The sequence below is a fragment of the Calliphora vicina genome, chromosome 1, assembly GCF_958450345.1.
Source record: "Calliphora vicina chromosome 1, idCalVici1.1, whole genome shotgun sequence".
NCBI lineage: Eukaryota > Metazoa > Arthropoda > Insecta > Diptera > Calliphoridae > Calliphora > Calliphora vicina.
The window spans coordinates 85,492,388-85,508,634 of record NC_088780.1 but is presented as its reverse complement, the minus strand read 5'-3'; the positions used below and the strand labels follow the sequence as shown (position 1 = coordinate 85,508,634).

The 16,247-nt window shown below is 29.2% G+C and overlaps 1 protein-coding gene across 1 annotated transcript in view; it reads right to left on the bottom strand.

Moving 5' to 3' along the window:
• The window catches only part of Scr (Sex combs reduced), a 52,476-nt gene extending 36,621 nt beyond the window's left edge, over positions 1 to 15,855 (bottom strand). The window contains exon 1 of the mRNA XM_065515057.1: positions 14,937 to 15,855. Within this exon, the coding sequence (XP_065371129.1) occupies positions 14,937 to 15,801 (865 nt within the window). The 5' untranslated portion in view covers positions 15,802 to 15,855. The remainder of the gene's footprint in view (positions 1 to 14,936) is intronic.
• Positions 15,856 to 16,247: the final 392 nt, after the last annotated feature.

Below are 16,247 nucleotides of genomic sequence, written 5' to 3'. Positions count from 1 at the left end.
CCGCAAGTCAACTTTCACTAATAGTTTCTATAGACCATGCGTTCTAAATACTAAGACAAATTATGAATTTCATTTCATTAAGCTCTATTACTATGAAATTAAAAAAAAAACACAAATATTGCATATAACAAATGTATAGTCTTTAATTATAAAACTGTTTAGATGTTGAAAAATATAAAAAAAAACTTTTGAAAATCTGTGTCGTTTGCAAACAAATACATAATTGCGTGTATGGTGGTGTGTCTGATGCCAGGCACTAAATAATTTATTGAAAATTGATCAAATAACACTTTCCGCCCCAAACACTCACTCTTATGCTTCATTATGGGGACTGTGTGCAGTTAGTTAGTCAGTGTGTTTGCTAAATTATTGACCCTTGACTTTGAATTTATTAGAAATGCTTGATCGGTTGCTTTTAGTAGTAGTTACGACGAGTAGTTAAAATGTTGCATGATGGTGGAGAAAAATGTTTGGCTGTTCAAATTAAACAGCCACTGCTGGTTTTTTTTGTTGAAAAAAAAATAACAAATTTCTATCAGCACTTGAAGGTTTGTTTTTCTCTCTCTCTTTTTGTTTATTTATTATTTTTTTTAGCAAAACCTCTAAAACAAATTACAATCCTACAAGTGTAAAACAACAAAATATTGTAGGGAGTTAAAATGTAGCTGGACTATGGAAAACAGGTAAAATGTAAGAAGATAAAAAAATAAAAACTAAACTGAAACGTAATCATAATCATTATGATTAAATGTTGGCTGTACGCGAAATCGTGTACCAAGTTAATGAAAATGTAATTGAGTAACGAATGCTCACCATACCTTGGCCAGACAGTTTTGGGGGAAATGCAATAAACTTCAAGCCACATAATCCAATGCCAAAATAAAATTAAATGGAATACTTTAATGGTTTTTAAGGATGCTGGATTCTCTTGAGGAAAATATGTACGCAAAAAAAATGTAAAAATGGGAGTTAAAAGAAATCAGTTTTTGTATGAGTACTTCAAGTCTTTGACCACAACATCAAAAAAAAAAACAGAACCTTAAAGGTGCTGGCTGCATGGCTGGCGTTTTTATTATTTTTCTCGGTTTGTTATTATTACTTATTACAAAAAAAAAAAAACTCACAAAACTTAAAAAACCGTATTTTTGGTTTATCTTCTTTAGCTTGAAGGTTCAAATCAAGTCTGGCATACAAAAAAGAATTTAACTTTAAACTTGTTTGAAAGTCATATTTAGTGTTGTTTTTTTTCTTAAATAATTTTCGCAAAAAATACAACAAGGCTATCCAGAAATGGTTTCTGAAAATGAATTTCAAAGCTATTTAAATTTGGTTGGGAAGAAATTCAAATGCCCTACATTATTTTACTGATTATAAATGATTGCACAACATAAAGAAATAACGCTAAAGCTGCTAAAATTTCTATCAATTAAGGTATCCGAATTTTTCGATTTGTCCTTCTTCCAGTCATGAATAATAAAATGAAAGTCTCCACTGTGGCAGAGTTCTTCCTTAAAATCAACATTAGAGTAATATAGCCTTTTTCTCAACACCCCAATAACAACGACTAAATTGTCTACCTTTAAAACCTATCAAAATTAACTAGAACTTTTTAAATTTTTCAGCCTAACCACAAAAGAAATTTTGAAATTAATTTTTGTTAAAGTCGACTATAGTTTAAAATAAAACTTTTCTTTTTTCCGTACCATACGAAAAATTAAAAAAAATATTGAAATTATTTTTGAATGAATGCAAATAATAAGGAATTTCAAAAAAATTGAAAAAACTAAAAGTATACAAAATTTAAAACAAAAAGTTATTTTTTAAATACATAATGAAACAAAATTTTAAATTTAGTTTGAAATTTATTTTATGGTATTTGAAATATTAAATAATTTTGAAATATAAATAAATGACCTTTCGCCTTTTGTGGTTAGGCTGTTTATTTATAATACCTCTTCAAATTCTGAGTAGTCTGTATGATTGCAAGAGCATTGGCTCCCAAACGTTTAATGAAGATTCATTTAACAAATTATGTTTTAAATAACATTTATTTTATAAATTTATAATTCATGTTTCTAAATTACTTTTAAAACTAATTACTTGTTTAATTTATTCACAAGAAAAGTAAAGGCATTAATGAAATAAAAATAGACTGAAAGGAACAAAATTACTTTAAACACTTTGTACTTTAACTATAAGAGAGAGAAAAATGCATAAAACATGCAATTATTTGCAAGTACAAGTTGCATTTTTTTCCTTGTCTCTACTACACCATTGCTGGAAATTATTGGAAAACGTATAACAGAAACAAATAAAATATATTTTATAGAATAAAGGCAATTCGGTATATACAATTTTACGAAAGAGATTTTTAAGTTTTGTTTAATATATCAAATTTGATGAAAACAATCAGCCTAACCACAAAAGCATAGAATAATATATCCATAGAAGCGTTACTTAGAGGGAAAAAACGTAAGTCTGTTGTCAAAAACCTAAGTCATGAGAATGTGTTAATACATAGTTTTGAGGATGTATTGGTGCCTTTTTAATTTTCACCAGACACACAGAAATGTATAAATTTTAATTTATTTAAATTTTGTTCTATTTTCAATACCAAAAATTGAAACTCTGTTCTATAAATTAAATTCTACCACAATAAAATTAAGTGTCAAAAATTAATAAAAAAATATTTTTTTTTCATTTGAGCAAAATGAATGTGTTTTGGAAATAAAAGTGTCCTCCAAAGTAATCAAAAAATTTGCCAAATAATGTGTAGAAGTGTAATAAAGTGGTTCGGTCTGTATTTAGTCGGAAAATCAAAGTTAAAATATCAAGTTTTTGATGTGTTTAATTCTCTCACAAGTATGTTGAATTCACATATCACAAGTGCGTGTGAGGAGAATAATTATTGTTACTCTCAGCTAACTCTCAGTTGCGCCTCTAGTTGTACCATATGCACAAAAGCTTTAAAGTCGATTTTAAGTTCATAAAGTTGATTATTATTTGAAATTTCGTACCATAAAACAAATTTCAAATATAATTTAAAATGTTGTTTTATTATTTTAAAATATGATTTTTGTTTTGAACTTTCATATACATTTTCTGTTTATTTACATTCATTGAAAAATATATTTAATTTATTTGAATGTATGAGTTGGAAAAAGTTTTGAAAACTTTTTTAAAATATTTCTTATGGTAGGAAAAAACAAAAGTTGTATTTTAAAATAAAGTCTTTAACAAAAATTAACTTTAAAATTTCTTTTATGGTTAGGCTGAATACTTTTTATTTGGGAAATTTATGGTTTTTATTTTAGTAAAAAGAGAAAAATTAGTTGTATCATTAAAATGATACAATGTTTGTTTCAATTCCAAAAAATTATTAAACAAAATATTAAGTTTATAACTCACAGCTTGTTTTATTCCATTTTAAAATCAACCCGCTATAACGTTAACGATATTTCTATTGTTTCGGTTTCGGTTTTTTTTTTTGGTCTCAAAAAAGTTTATAAAAATAATGTGGCAAATGGTGTAGTCATATGTAGCATGTTGGCTGTATGTTTAACTGAATATGTATGATGACGTATACAAGTATGTGTTCCCCCCATTGTAGTTGGGGATCAAAGCAATTTCTGTCTTAGAATTTATATGTATTTTGTTGTTTAGAGTTTCGTTTTTTTATATTTTTGCAATTATTAAACTGATTATTATTATTTCATTTTCCACTTGATGCAATTCGCAGCAACTCTTGAGTTAATAAATGTTTACACGAGCGCATGTAGGTACACAATTTACTAGCAACAGAAAATTCTGCCAATATACTGACCATTCTGATGTTTAAGAGAAAGAGATGAAGAGAAATAAATGAAAAAATATCACATGCGTGAAAGAAGATTTAACGCGTTTTTAGATGGCGTTTGAAGGAGATTTTTAAAAAATTAGCAAAACATGAAATATACCTTAAAATAAGCTGTAAATATGGTAAAACTGTTTTAATAATAAACTCAATTATGGGAAACTAACATTTTTATTTTGATAATTTAAAGATTTTTATAGAATAACTGAAGCGGCAGTGTCCATTATTGCGGTAAGGGCAATTGCCATTTTGATAACTGTATTTAAATTTTTAGCTGAAACGCTATTTTAGGTGTAACGGTTGCTTAACGGTAATGGTCTTTATTTAATTTATTAACTACATAGAAAAAACAGATTGAAAGTTGTTACACAAAGTTGGCTACAGTTGCCGCTATGCTAGCGTTATCCTTAAAATGTGCATTCAGCTCGACTGATACCGAAATAACTGCAATTACAGTTACCGCTAAAATACCAGATTAGTTATACCGTTACCTTATAACCTTTTTGAACCGGTAGCCTACATTGATTATGTGGTAACAAAAGAAAATAATTGACAATCATACGAATTAATTGAATATTTTCGTTTACAGTGCCAAATATTCAATTACATAAAACTTAATACAATTTAAGTAAAATATATTTTAGTTCCAGTAATTAGAAGTTTGTTTGAATTAACCACAAATTTGTTTGTCACAACAAAACTGAGCAGAATTAAAAAAGCATTCCTGTCAAATCGGTCCAGCTTGCTGCACATGGGTTAACAATGATCACCATTTTACACAAATGTTCGAGTAAAATACCATCCTACATAGTGCGTGTTTGCTTTTTTTATGAATTTTAATATTGATAGACATTTTGCAACAATTTTTTTTGTATAAATAAAAAAAAACTTAAGAAGAGCGATGAATAATAATAAAAAAAATGAAAACATTGAAATGTTGCTGCTGTATTTATTTGTAGTTATAACGTTATTGCAATATGTCGTCGAGTACTTAAAAACTACAGCAACAACGACAGCCCCTATAAATGTCTCAAACATACAAATAAATAAATAAATAATTTTTGTCTTTTAATTTTTTCTTTAAATGCTGTTGATTGTTTTTCAGTCATTTTTTTCTGTTGTTGCTGCCACATCTACTACATACGCTGACTGCCACTCGGCTACTTGTGCTGTCTCATGTCTGTGTCGTTATTTTCAAAGTTCTATCAACAGCTGCTAAAATATTGTATGTTGTTCGCATTTTGTACTAGTTGTATTATGAAATCAAATCACAAAAAATTAAAACAGAATTGAAAAGAAACTAAAATAACCAAACAAAATTGTATGCAAATGAAATGAACACAAACAAGCAACATCGACGACTGACTTAAAGTGTATTGAATTTGGTTAAGAATTAGAATTTTAATTTTAATTTTTTTTAGTTTATGTTTAAATTAGAATGCATAGTTTTATTTTTTAATATTTTTATTATAAATAAATAATTTGCATACTCCATCCATGTTTTCGCTGGCTGGCTGAGTGGCTGGCATAACAATCTAATGTTTTTTTAATTATGGGGGTTGCAACTTCTAGTTGTTGCTGCTTTTGCAGCCTGTAGTTGCTGGCGTGATTGTTTCTTTTTTTTGTTGCTCTTGTTGTTATTAGGTGCAGCAATTAAAAATGTCTACACCTTTTGTAGGCTTTGATTATTTTAAGGTTTTCTACTTTCTTTTGTTAAATAATAACGTTCACATTGTTAAAATATTTCACAAAATAAGAGAGACTTCTAAAATAGTCAAAATTCCATTTTCCATTGATAAAATATTTTTTTGAATTTAAAAAATATCTAATAAACATTTGCTACCAAATATTTGAATAATGTGAATGAACATAGCTTTAGATTTTTTCTTTCGTTTTATGTCGATTTCATTATTTCTTAACATTTATGTTGCTGATAATGTTTTAATTGTTGCCACATGCATGCAACAGCAGTCCCAACATTATCTCGCTAATTAAATTGTTTTGTATGTTAGTAATGAAAATGACTTTATTTTCTTGTTGTTCCCCATAAAGTGAGCTTTTTGATAATGTAGGAAATTCATGATATTTCTAATATCCGTTACAAGTTTATAAACAATTGGAGGAAACAAATCAACACTTACTAATGAAGAAATTAAATATTATAGATTAATATCTTAAAAACATTATTGGAAAAAGATCAAAAAAGATCTTCAAAGTATTTATATCACCGAATAAAAATCAACTCAATAACAAGTGGATAAACCTAAATTAAGAAAATATATTAGAAGTACAAGATCACAATAAAGCTCGGATTTGAAGAACTTAGATTTTGATAAGAATTCTATATAATTTACTGTATGATCTGCAAAATTAGTTGACAGAGTAATTTCAGAATTTTCTCTCTATAGATCTGCAACGATCCAGTACCTGACATAAGGATATTATAGTGATCTTGTATAGTCCAATTTATCACTTTCAGAATCTTGTTTCTGCAATGATATTGCCATAGATCTGTGTCATCCAACCAACAGACATCTTCAGTACCCAACATAATCGAATATTGACAATTTAAATGTAAGGGAATTTATAAACAAACTAAAAAGTTCTACATTCAATTTAATTTGGGAAAGGTTTGTGAAATATTTTTATGGTCTTATGTTAACCTTCAGACAATCACTTCAACTTTCCCACTAATCCCTATAATTTAGCAATTTTTATATTTTGTTCATGTTTAAATTACAGTTTTTTATAATTGTATAACATTATTAAAACTCATGTGTAATATTTAATAAATAAACAAAACAAACAATTTTAAATGAAATGTAAAAGCACCCAATGATGAAATGTAAAAAAAAAATTATACACCCAACAAATCTTAATGATGGTTGGTTGTAAAAAAAAACCTAATGATCTTTATCAAGTTTAACAAAATGATGGCTGCTTCCTGCACTGTTTAAACAATTTTGTAAGCCTACCAGCAGTACGAGAGTTGTTTATTTATTTAGTTTTTAATAAATATTTTAATTTAAAAAACACCTTGATAAAAACACTCCAGAAAAAAGAAGAAAAAAACCTCTATCAACTGCCACACATCTAATGTGTTGTATTTAACGATCCTTTGCAGCACAGATAATGGCAGAATAAAGTTCATAATAAATTGTTTAATAAAAAACCAACTTGTTGATTCAGTAATTATCATTATAATGGTAATGGCGAAGATGATACAAAAACGAAAAAGGTTGATTTTCACATTAAAAATGTTCTATAAACTGCCACTTGTCTTTCGAGAAGGGGGAAAAATAATACTTTTAATAAGTCATTCAATGGTTTAATATTTATAAGGTTTAACACTTAAATTTCTTGTTTTTTTTTACCAGTTATTCTTATAAACTTGTTCATATAATTATATCTAACAAGCGGTTGGTTGTATTTATTCGAAGTTAAGAAAATTACTTGTTTTTGCCAAGTGAAATGTTAAATTGAAAATTGTTATTTTAAGTTTGTGTACTGTATGTAATAGGTTTTTGATTAAAAAATTAACATAATTACTTTATGATGTTGAACACTGAAGGTGGACAAAATATGTTTTATTGGCTGGTGCGAAACAAATGCTCCAAAATCGTCTGTGAATCAAATAAAGCTAGAATTGTTAGAACTAAAATGCCTAAACCAAAATGACTTTGAAAATATATTTAATAAACTTAGGGCCTTATGCCACTATGATCAAAATACCTTAATATGGACCGGTTCTCTTAATATTGGGGCTAGGTTCAGCCTTGGTCCTACAAAAGACCGCTGGACAAATTTCGACGAGTCTTCAAAATCCTACATATATCGCTAAATTTATTCAGATAGAGATTCTGAGTCGATTGGTATGCTTCAATGTGAGTGTGAGTAATATGAGATTGTTTTCTAGTTATTTTTTTAGTTTTGAGTACCCAAATACCCAATACTTTCACAACTTTAGTCGGGCTCTTGAGGTCCGTAAGAATCTTAGTAAAAACTTTAATCTGTTCATTGAATTGCATTAAGTTCAACCTGAGAGATTTTGCAAAGAATTTTTTATAATTCAATAATTTTTCCCCTCAAGACATTCAAATCATTTCGAACTCTCTCATAAGGGTTAAATTAACATTCCATGTTCTGTTGAAATAATAAATATGGCCATCGTGTTTGGGGCACAAGTTCGACAAAAAGGTTTTGTCAGAATGTCTGTTGCAAAAGCAAGGGAGAAGCAAGTAAGCAAGCAACATCAACATGATGTTAAACAATTATGCTAATTGCAATTGGTAGCAGTTTCAAAAGCTCATGTTAACTGCATGCTCTAACTAAAGTCAGTCAGGGACAGGTAAACAGCCAAGACAAGACAATAATGTAGCAGCCATTGTGAAGTTAAAAGGAGCAAGTTACCAGACTGGCCTTAAAACAAAGTAAACAACAAAAAAACAACCAACGAAAAACATGCATAAAATGCTCTATTTATGGCATATAATCACGTCAAGTTTACAAAACCATTTTCATCTCATAATCATAATTTACCAGACAAAGAACTCGAAAAAGAGTAAAGTACTCTAAAGGTACTTTATAAACAATTTTGGTGTCTTCTTTAAAAACATCTTCTTTTTGTTATGAAGGAAAAAAATAAAACAAAATCAAGTTGTTGATGTTCAGTATGATCACCTTAAATAATTATGGCTTAAACTTAAGTTTTTCTTGTAGTTTCTTTTGTTGTTTTAGCCATGTTGTCTAAAATATCAGAACTTGTTCAACCAGTGTTTGTTCATCACCACAAAAAGAGAAGTCCACCAATTTGTGTTTACAAAATTCTGAGTAAACTAATTTGCATTTCATTTTATTTTTACACAAATAAAACAACCGAAAGAAACTTATATTTTTTGTTTTCATTTTGATAATAAATGAATATTTAATTAAAATAAATTTCAATTTAATGAATTCTTTTTGTGTTGATTTTATATTGTATATAATTTATGTAATTGTATTTGGCTTATATCCAAAATTATACGAAATTTTTTAAGTTTTTTTTTTTTAATTCACCCACTAGGTTTCGTTGTATTTGCCAGAGAAATTCTAATATTCTAATATTTTATATGTTTTTTTGTCTAAGATCTAAGTAAAAATGTCAAATGCTTATTAAACTTGCCCACTGACCACGAAAAATGTGCCCAAGGAAATTAAAAACACATCATTTTAATGAATGAAGTAATATTTTTTGTCTCTTTTAAAATCAGGTGTATTTTGAAAATTACACTGAAAAAAATTTTAAAAATGTTTAATTTAAAACAATTTATTTAATAAAAGCTTTTAAAATATTCAACTTTTTCATTATTAAAGAGATTTAATGGTAGTAGTTTAAAACTGCTTAATAACTATAGAAGATTTCATTATATTAATACAGAAAAAACATATATTATAAGTTTGTCAGCACTAAATCAAATCGGCAAACACATCATCTTTGAATAATAAAATGACAATTTCAAAATACAAACGTCAAAAATAATTTACAATTTCTTTGATTCTACTAATAATTTAAGTCAGGCGCATATCAAGAGGGGGTTAAATAGGAATTCCCCCCACTCAAAACCGAAAAGTTTTCACATAAAAAAGTTAAAATTTTCGTTACAATAACAAAACACATGTAAAATTTACACTCAAAGTACACGCTGGCACATACAATTTTATGAAAATGAGCGAATTCACTTAATCCTGAATAAATTCGACAAGAATCCATCGATTTTTATGATCGATATCTCATTTTGTTCCTATTACATGTGGCTTTGCGATAAAGCAATAAATCTGAATAATTACTGCCGTTTTCGATTTTTGATGATTTTTTTAAAACAAAAAAAAATTGTTATTTTCACGCAAAAAATATATTTTTTGCTTCCATTTTTTTTTATTATAACTCCGAAACTACTGAGCCGATTGAAACCCAATATACAGTGAGCCTCAGAAGTGAGTATACACCAAAAATTATTTGATTTTTTTTAAGATAATGAAAATCCTAAAATTTATTCATCGATTAAAATTTTAATGTTTAGGTTTGTTGGAGATGGAGTTGAATAATAGATTCGGTTGTGAAAAAAAAGATTTAAGTCGGACTATAATGTTTTTCATGATCCTAAAAAAATAAAAAAATTCGCGGGTGTTTACTCACTTTTGATGCTCACTGTATATGTGAAATTTTGTACATAGCATGAGGAAAATGTTTTCAGAATTCAATCAACCGAAAGAAGAACATTAACTACTCAATTTTATGTATATCAAACAAAAAAGAAAAATTTTGTGAAAATGATCGAATTTACTTAATTCAGAATAAATTCAAAAGGAATCCATAGATTTTTATGATCGATATCTCATTTTGTTGCTATTATATGTAGGTTTGCGATAAAGCAATAAACCTGAACAATTTCTGACATTTTCGATTTTTTAAGATTTTTTTAAGACAACATAATTTGATATTTTCACATAAAAATATAATTTGTTCTTCAATTTGTTATTATAACTCCAAAACTACTGAGCCGATTAAAACGCAATATATAAACAGATTAAAGGTTATGTAAATCTAAACTTTTCTAAGTTAATAATATTGGACTAACCCTTTTTGAGTTATAAATTATGTGGAGAAAGGGCTAAAAACATTCAAAATACTTCAAAATTGTGTAGTGATTTAAAAAGCCTCTAAAATTTTTTCGATTTTGTTGCCCTGTGTTATATTTACCACAACCATGTGGTTTCTCTGCATGTAGGAAACTTTCATATTTATTACAAAATTTCACAGTGTAAAATCAACATTTAATTTAAAACTTGTTTCGCTTTGGTCATTTATTAAAAAAAAAATGTCGGAATCCAAGAAATATACAAATTAAACTAGCCCAAAGGCATTACAATTAACTAAAACAAAAAAAAAGTTCGATTACTTGAACATAAATTTTAAATTATAATTTATACCGGCATGTGATCTGCAATAATTTACACTATGCACATGGAAAATGAAACGTCTTAAGGGCAACTTTAGTTTTAATTGATTGTACTTTGTATGCTTGAGCAAGTGGTGATAAACTGTAGATAACTGCTTATCGATTATTTGTCACTTAGTGCTGGAACCTGCAACAGGTTTCATTCGTTACTAAATATATTTATTATGAATATGAATTTATTAACTATTGTAAAGTTCTTTACATTGCAAAATAATTACAATAATTAAAATCATATTAGAGTCAAATTGTTGTTCGGAATTAATTAGATTTTAACAATTTCTATACGTAAATACGTACATACATACGTATGATTAATTGAATGTCTGTTTTGCAAGTAAAAAAAAGCTATAGGAGAGGGACCCAAAAACAAAAGTTAATGCATCAACAAGATTTAATTACATTCTATCATAATTCGTTGAGCACAATAAAACATGTTTATTTGAGATTTATTTGACAGAGTTTGAAAAGTATTAATTCGTAAATGAAAAAGTAAAAATTCTAGTCCTGACCTCAGTTTCAGAGCAGTTCAATAGGTCTGTTCACACTTTCAAATAATGGTCATTCGATTCAGTACTCAAAACTAATTTAACAAACTTTAATTTGAAAACTAATTTTGAAACAATGTTAAGAATTTTCTGAACTTTTGAACGACACACAGTTGGTCGATCGTAATAAGTGATATAAATATGAATCTTCCGATTGCAGAATGATGCTTGAAGAGGAAGATGATATAGGTTTTGAGTTAAACTTGTTACCACCTCATTAGAATAAAAAGTGTGATACTGAGTTTTTGACTTTATTTTGTTTTTCGCAAATATCTTCGGTAGAGAGAATGTTCAATTAGTGTTCTAAAACTATCCTATTATTTCTAATAAACTAAAAAATAACACGTGAAAAGTCTTTTAGAAAAATCTCAATATTTTAAACTGTAAGAGATCACTTAGGGAAATGAACAAGAATTTCTTTCCTTTGACGATGGGTTCTGTAAAAAGATAAACTGAAGTTTAAGATGTTTAAGCTTGTTGTTCAGTAATTGCCCCTTTGAAAACCTCATTCCTTGAAAGATCTGTCTTTATAGTGTTAGTGATAATGATGATCAACGTCTACGGCAACCAAAACAAAACAAATGAAAATCAAATGCAACTAAAATGAAATTTAACGTAGTGAGAGCAAATTACTACAACAAGAAACTACTGTCTAATAGAAGACAGCAACGACAACAATAACAACGAAATCAAAATAAAATTCCCAAAGCAAAAGCAATAAAAAAAATCTAGAAACCATTTAGTTTTAAACACAGCAGCTGTATGAATCTAGTCAAAAGTCTTTGTACAAGTTGCATGATGAGGTTTGGTAGTTTTTTGTTTTTGGCTGCTGCGGGCCTGCCACAAGTTGGTAATAAAATATTTTCTTTTTTTTTTGCTATTTTATTATACGTAACGTTTTGCACGTAAATTTGCAGTTTATTTAGTTGAGGTGACTGTAAAGCAGCAACAACAACAACAAATATATATGTTATTGTTGTTGTTATTTCTAATAATTATTTTCCCATTAGTGCAACAGCAGCAGCAACAAACAAACAATCAAATGTACAATGCAGTTTTTTTATGTTTTAATATTTTAGATCTATTAATATCTGATTTTAAAAATCACGTAAATCATTTTTAGTACAACTGCTTGGTTTGTTTTGTAAAAGTACAAAATTGTTTACATGTTTTGTTTTACTTTTATTTTGGAACAAAAACAAAACTTGAAATTATTTTTCAGGTTAATTTTATTTTAATTTGTTGAGATTGTTAGAGGAACCAGAAGTGAACAAAAGTAAAAAAAAATAAATTCGAAAAAATTAAACATAAATCGTGAGTTTGTCTGTCAATAGGTCATAACTTCTCGCCTTTATCAATTTTCAGTTTTTGGCGTTTAATTTAAAGACCCAGAACGCAGAAGAATTTTATTTTTGCTGCCTTCTTGTTCACGTTCTTGATTTTGTTGTTATTACAGTTCTTGTACACCCCAAAACTTTGACACCCAAGAAAAATTGTTAGTCATTATTTATATTTTACGATTCATGCAGGTTTTTCTCATACTTTAGGTTTTTTTTTTCTTTACTTTTTTACAATCTCAACGAAATTCCTCTAAAACGTAGACAGACACACAGATACAAAACATTCACAGAACAGCAAAGAGCGATATACATATTTGTTTTATTATTTATATTAAAAATATTCTATATTTGGAATCCCTCCCTACATGTTTGTGCTGTTTGTGAGTGAAAGTGTATGATCGTCATCGTCAGACTAGTTGGTGGGAGTACAGCAAGTGAGTACGTATACATATATGTAGAGTAATTTTGTTTTTCGCACCGATCATTTTCACGCAGCATGAACTCTTTGAAGAATATTCTTCATTCAGTGTGGTTTAAATATCGAATGGAATGGAATGGATGGAACAGTTTTGGAATTGTTTATTTGTTTTGACAAGTTGCTGTGTTGAAATAAGTACTCATTTAATATAGTACATACATAGAAGTATATACTCTCACACATGAATAAACTACATTTATATAAATGTATGTATATGGAACATAAACTATTTTTCGATTTGGTTGAAGAGGTGTAAAAATTTGAGCAACGACTGCAACAATTAAAGCCATAGACAATCTGGTAACAGCAGATGAAAAGTGAAAGGAAAATTTCAAGTTCATAGTATATGAAGGGTTTTGCTGTTTATTTACATATTTGTTTTAAATAGTTGTCATTTGAAGATAGCTGGTAACACATTCAGAAACAGTGCTACATTGTACTCGCGATAATATGAACTCCCCAAAATATGAACACTTTTTACTCCCATTGGCTACTCTAAAATATGAACTTAGAGTGCAAAAGCTTTAATATATGAACAGCTTATTTTTGTTTTTTAAAGTATTTTATCTATCTACACAGTTCAAATCTAAATCTACAGGTTAGTGGCTAAATTCTAATTCAACTGCATAATAATTTCCCTAGCTGTATATGGGAATAAATGCATTCGCAAATATGAACAATCTTGCAAAAGTGAACTGGCCTGGTTTTAATTAGTTCATATTGTCGCGAGTGAACTGTACTTATATTTTATATCTCTTAACATTGTAAATTAATTCACCCGCAGTTAGCGTGCACACTTTGTGATACCCTTATAATTATGTAAACTAAACATTGGGAACAAAATCTCTCCCTAATTGAACCGATTCTGTAATTCCTTCCACCCTCTTGAGTATCATCAGGTACTCCTGATGAATCTGATAATATCCATCAGTGACTCACATATAATCATAAAGTGCGTAAAAAGTCTGATCTACCAAGAGCCAAAAGAGTCTTGGTTCTTTCCTATGTTAAAGAGGACCAGAGCAGATGGCACTTGTAAACCACCGACTATGTGCCGACTATCTGAGTCTCCATTCATCGATCATATTCGATTACGCAGATTTAGGATCGCAGATTTATCTAAAGATAACCAGGAGGTTTATTTTGTAACTTGTTTCGAAAAGAAAATCATTGGAATTTTTATGCTTTATATATTGAATTTCGAAAATGATTTTTTTTTTTCGAATCGAATTACACAATAATCCCCTGGATTATGGAATGTATAAATTCCAATATATACATCCCTTTGGAACTGAGAGTATTAGAAATAACATGTGTCAGTTGCACAACTCGGATGAGAAATCATTGTAAAATTAGCATAAGTAGTTCGAAAATAATTTAAGAATTCATTTAGAGACCATTTTATTTTGATTTTTAAAAACTGCGTAGTACTGTTAAGTGATAAATCAGAAATATGTTAATTCTGTAAGGCCACACCGAAATTTCATTAAACGATTTGCAGGGCAAGTTAATATACCCTAAAATAGTTATATTGAAATAGTATTGGTACAATTTATCCCATTTAACTTGATTTAAATATTTTCTATATTCCATAATTGTAGTCTTTTAAACAAACCTATTTTAGATAATAGTGTATTTAAAAGTCAGAAAAATCTATTAATTCTGCAGTGTTTAGTACTTCAGCTAAAACATAATAAAAATAATTTATTTTATTCTACTTACTTTGACCAAGATGTACTCTCTTCATCCAGGGATATATCTGAGGTGGATTTTTCTTGCCACCACTGTTTTGACTACTGCCCGCCTCATTGCCACTATCACTCTCCGAATCGGAATCGCCCTCGCCGGGACTGTGCATCGGCACATTCACACTATTCGCATGATTGTTATTCAGATTCACACCCAACACGCCCTTGTTCAGTGAACGGGCCACACTCTCCACCACCGACGATGGCGATAGTTTGGGGGAAATATCTCGGGTGGATAGATCTTGGGGACTGGCCAATGATTGATTGTTGTTGTTGTTATTGCTGGTGGTGTTGTTGTTGCCGGTAGGTGTTGAGGGATCATTGGCGTATTTACAATTGATATTTGATTGTTGCTGTTGCGGGTGTTGTTGTCCTAACTGCTGTTGTTGCTGCTGCTGTTGACTAACTGCATGTTGTGCCGCCGCTGACGCATGAGCATTGTGTTGCTGCTGCTGTTGTTGTTGTTGCATGAGGAGACGTTGTGGCTGTAGTTGAGTATAGTCCACCATTTCGGGTGGATTTGTTTGGCCAGCTGTACCGCCGCCTCCTGCCCCTAAACTGTAAGCAGCCTGATTAGCATAATGAGCCTGAGGTGTGTTTGGATACAAATTGGGTGCATAAGCAGCGGCAGCAGGAAAATAATCATTGCCGGGAGTGGCAGCGCCTGAATTAGCACTACCCGTACTACCCGCTCCCGGTCCACCATTACTGTTGGGTGTATTAGCGGTGCCACTGGGATTGCCCGGATGATTTTGTTGTGCATTCATTTGTTGGGGATAGCATGATGCCAGAGAGTTGACAAATTGATACGAGGACATGGCGAAACAATCTGGATCCATGATGGCCGGTATTTTGATAATATTTAATTGGGCTAAAGGATTAGCCTCAAGGTTTCTACTACACGAATATGGACTTTATGAACACCAGCCCTTTATAAATCTAAAATAAAGAAAAAAAAAGGTAAAATTATTATAATATGGTGGTTACACTGTTATAAACTACTTGAGGTTAAAAAAATAAGTAAAACATCAGATAAACTGAAAAAAATTACTTAAATAAAGTGCTGGTTTTTTATTTGAGTGAAATTGGTGTTATTTCAATAATGTTCATGTTTACACAATAATTTTCATACCGAATTATTTTAGGTTTTTCTGGGTTTCTGATCAAATCATATGGAAATTCCATTAAATTCTCTTGGTAGTAACAAAACAATGGTCAATTGTATGAAACTTAACGTGAAAAAGAAATCAGAGTTTTTTCTCTTCCAAAGCGCCCTCAAGTGTTT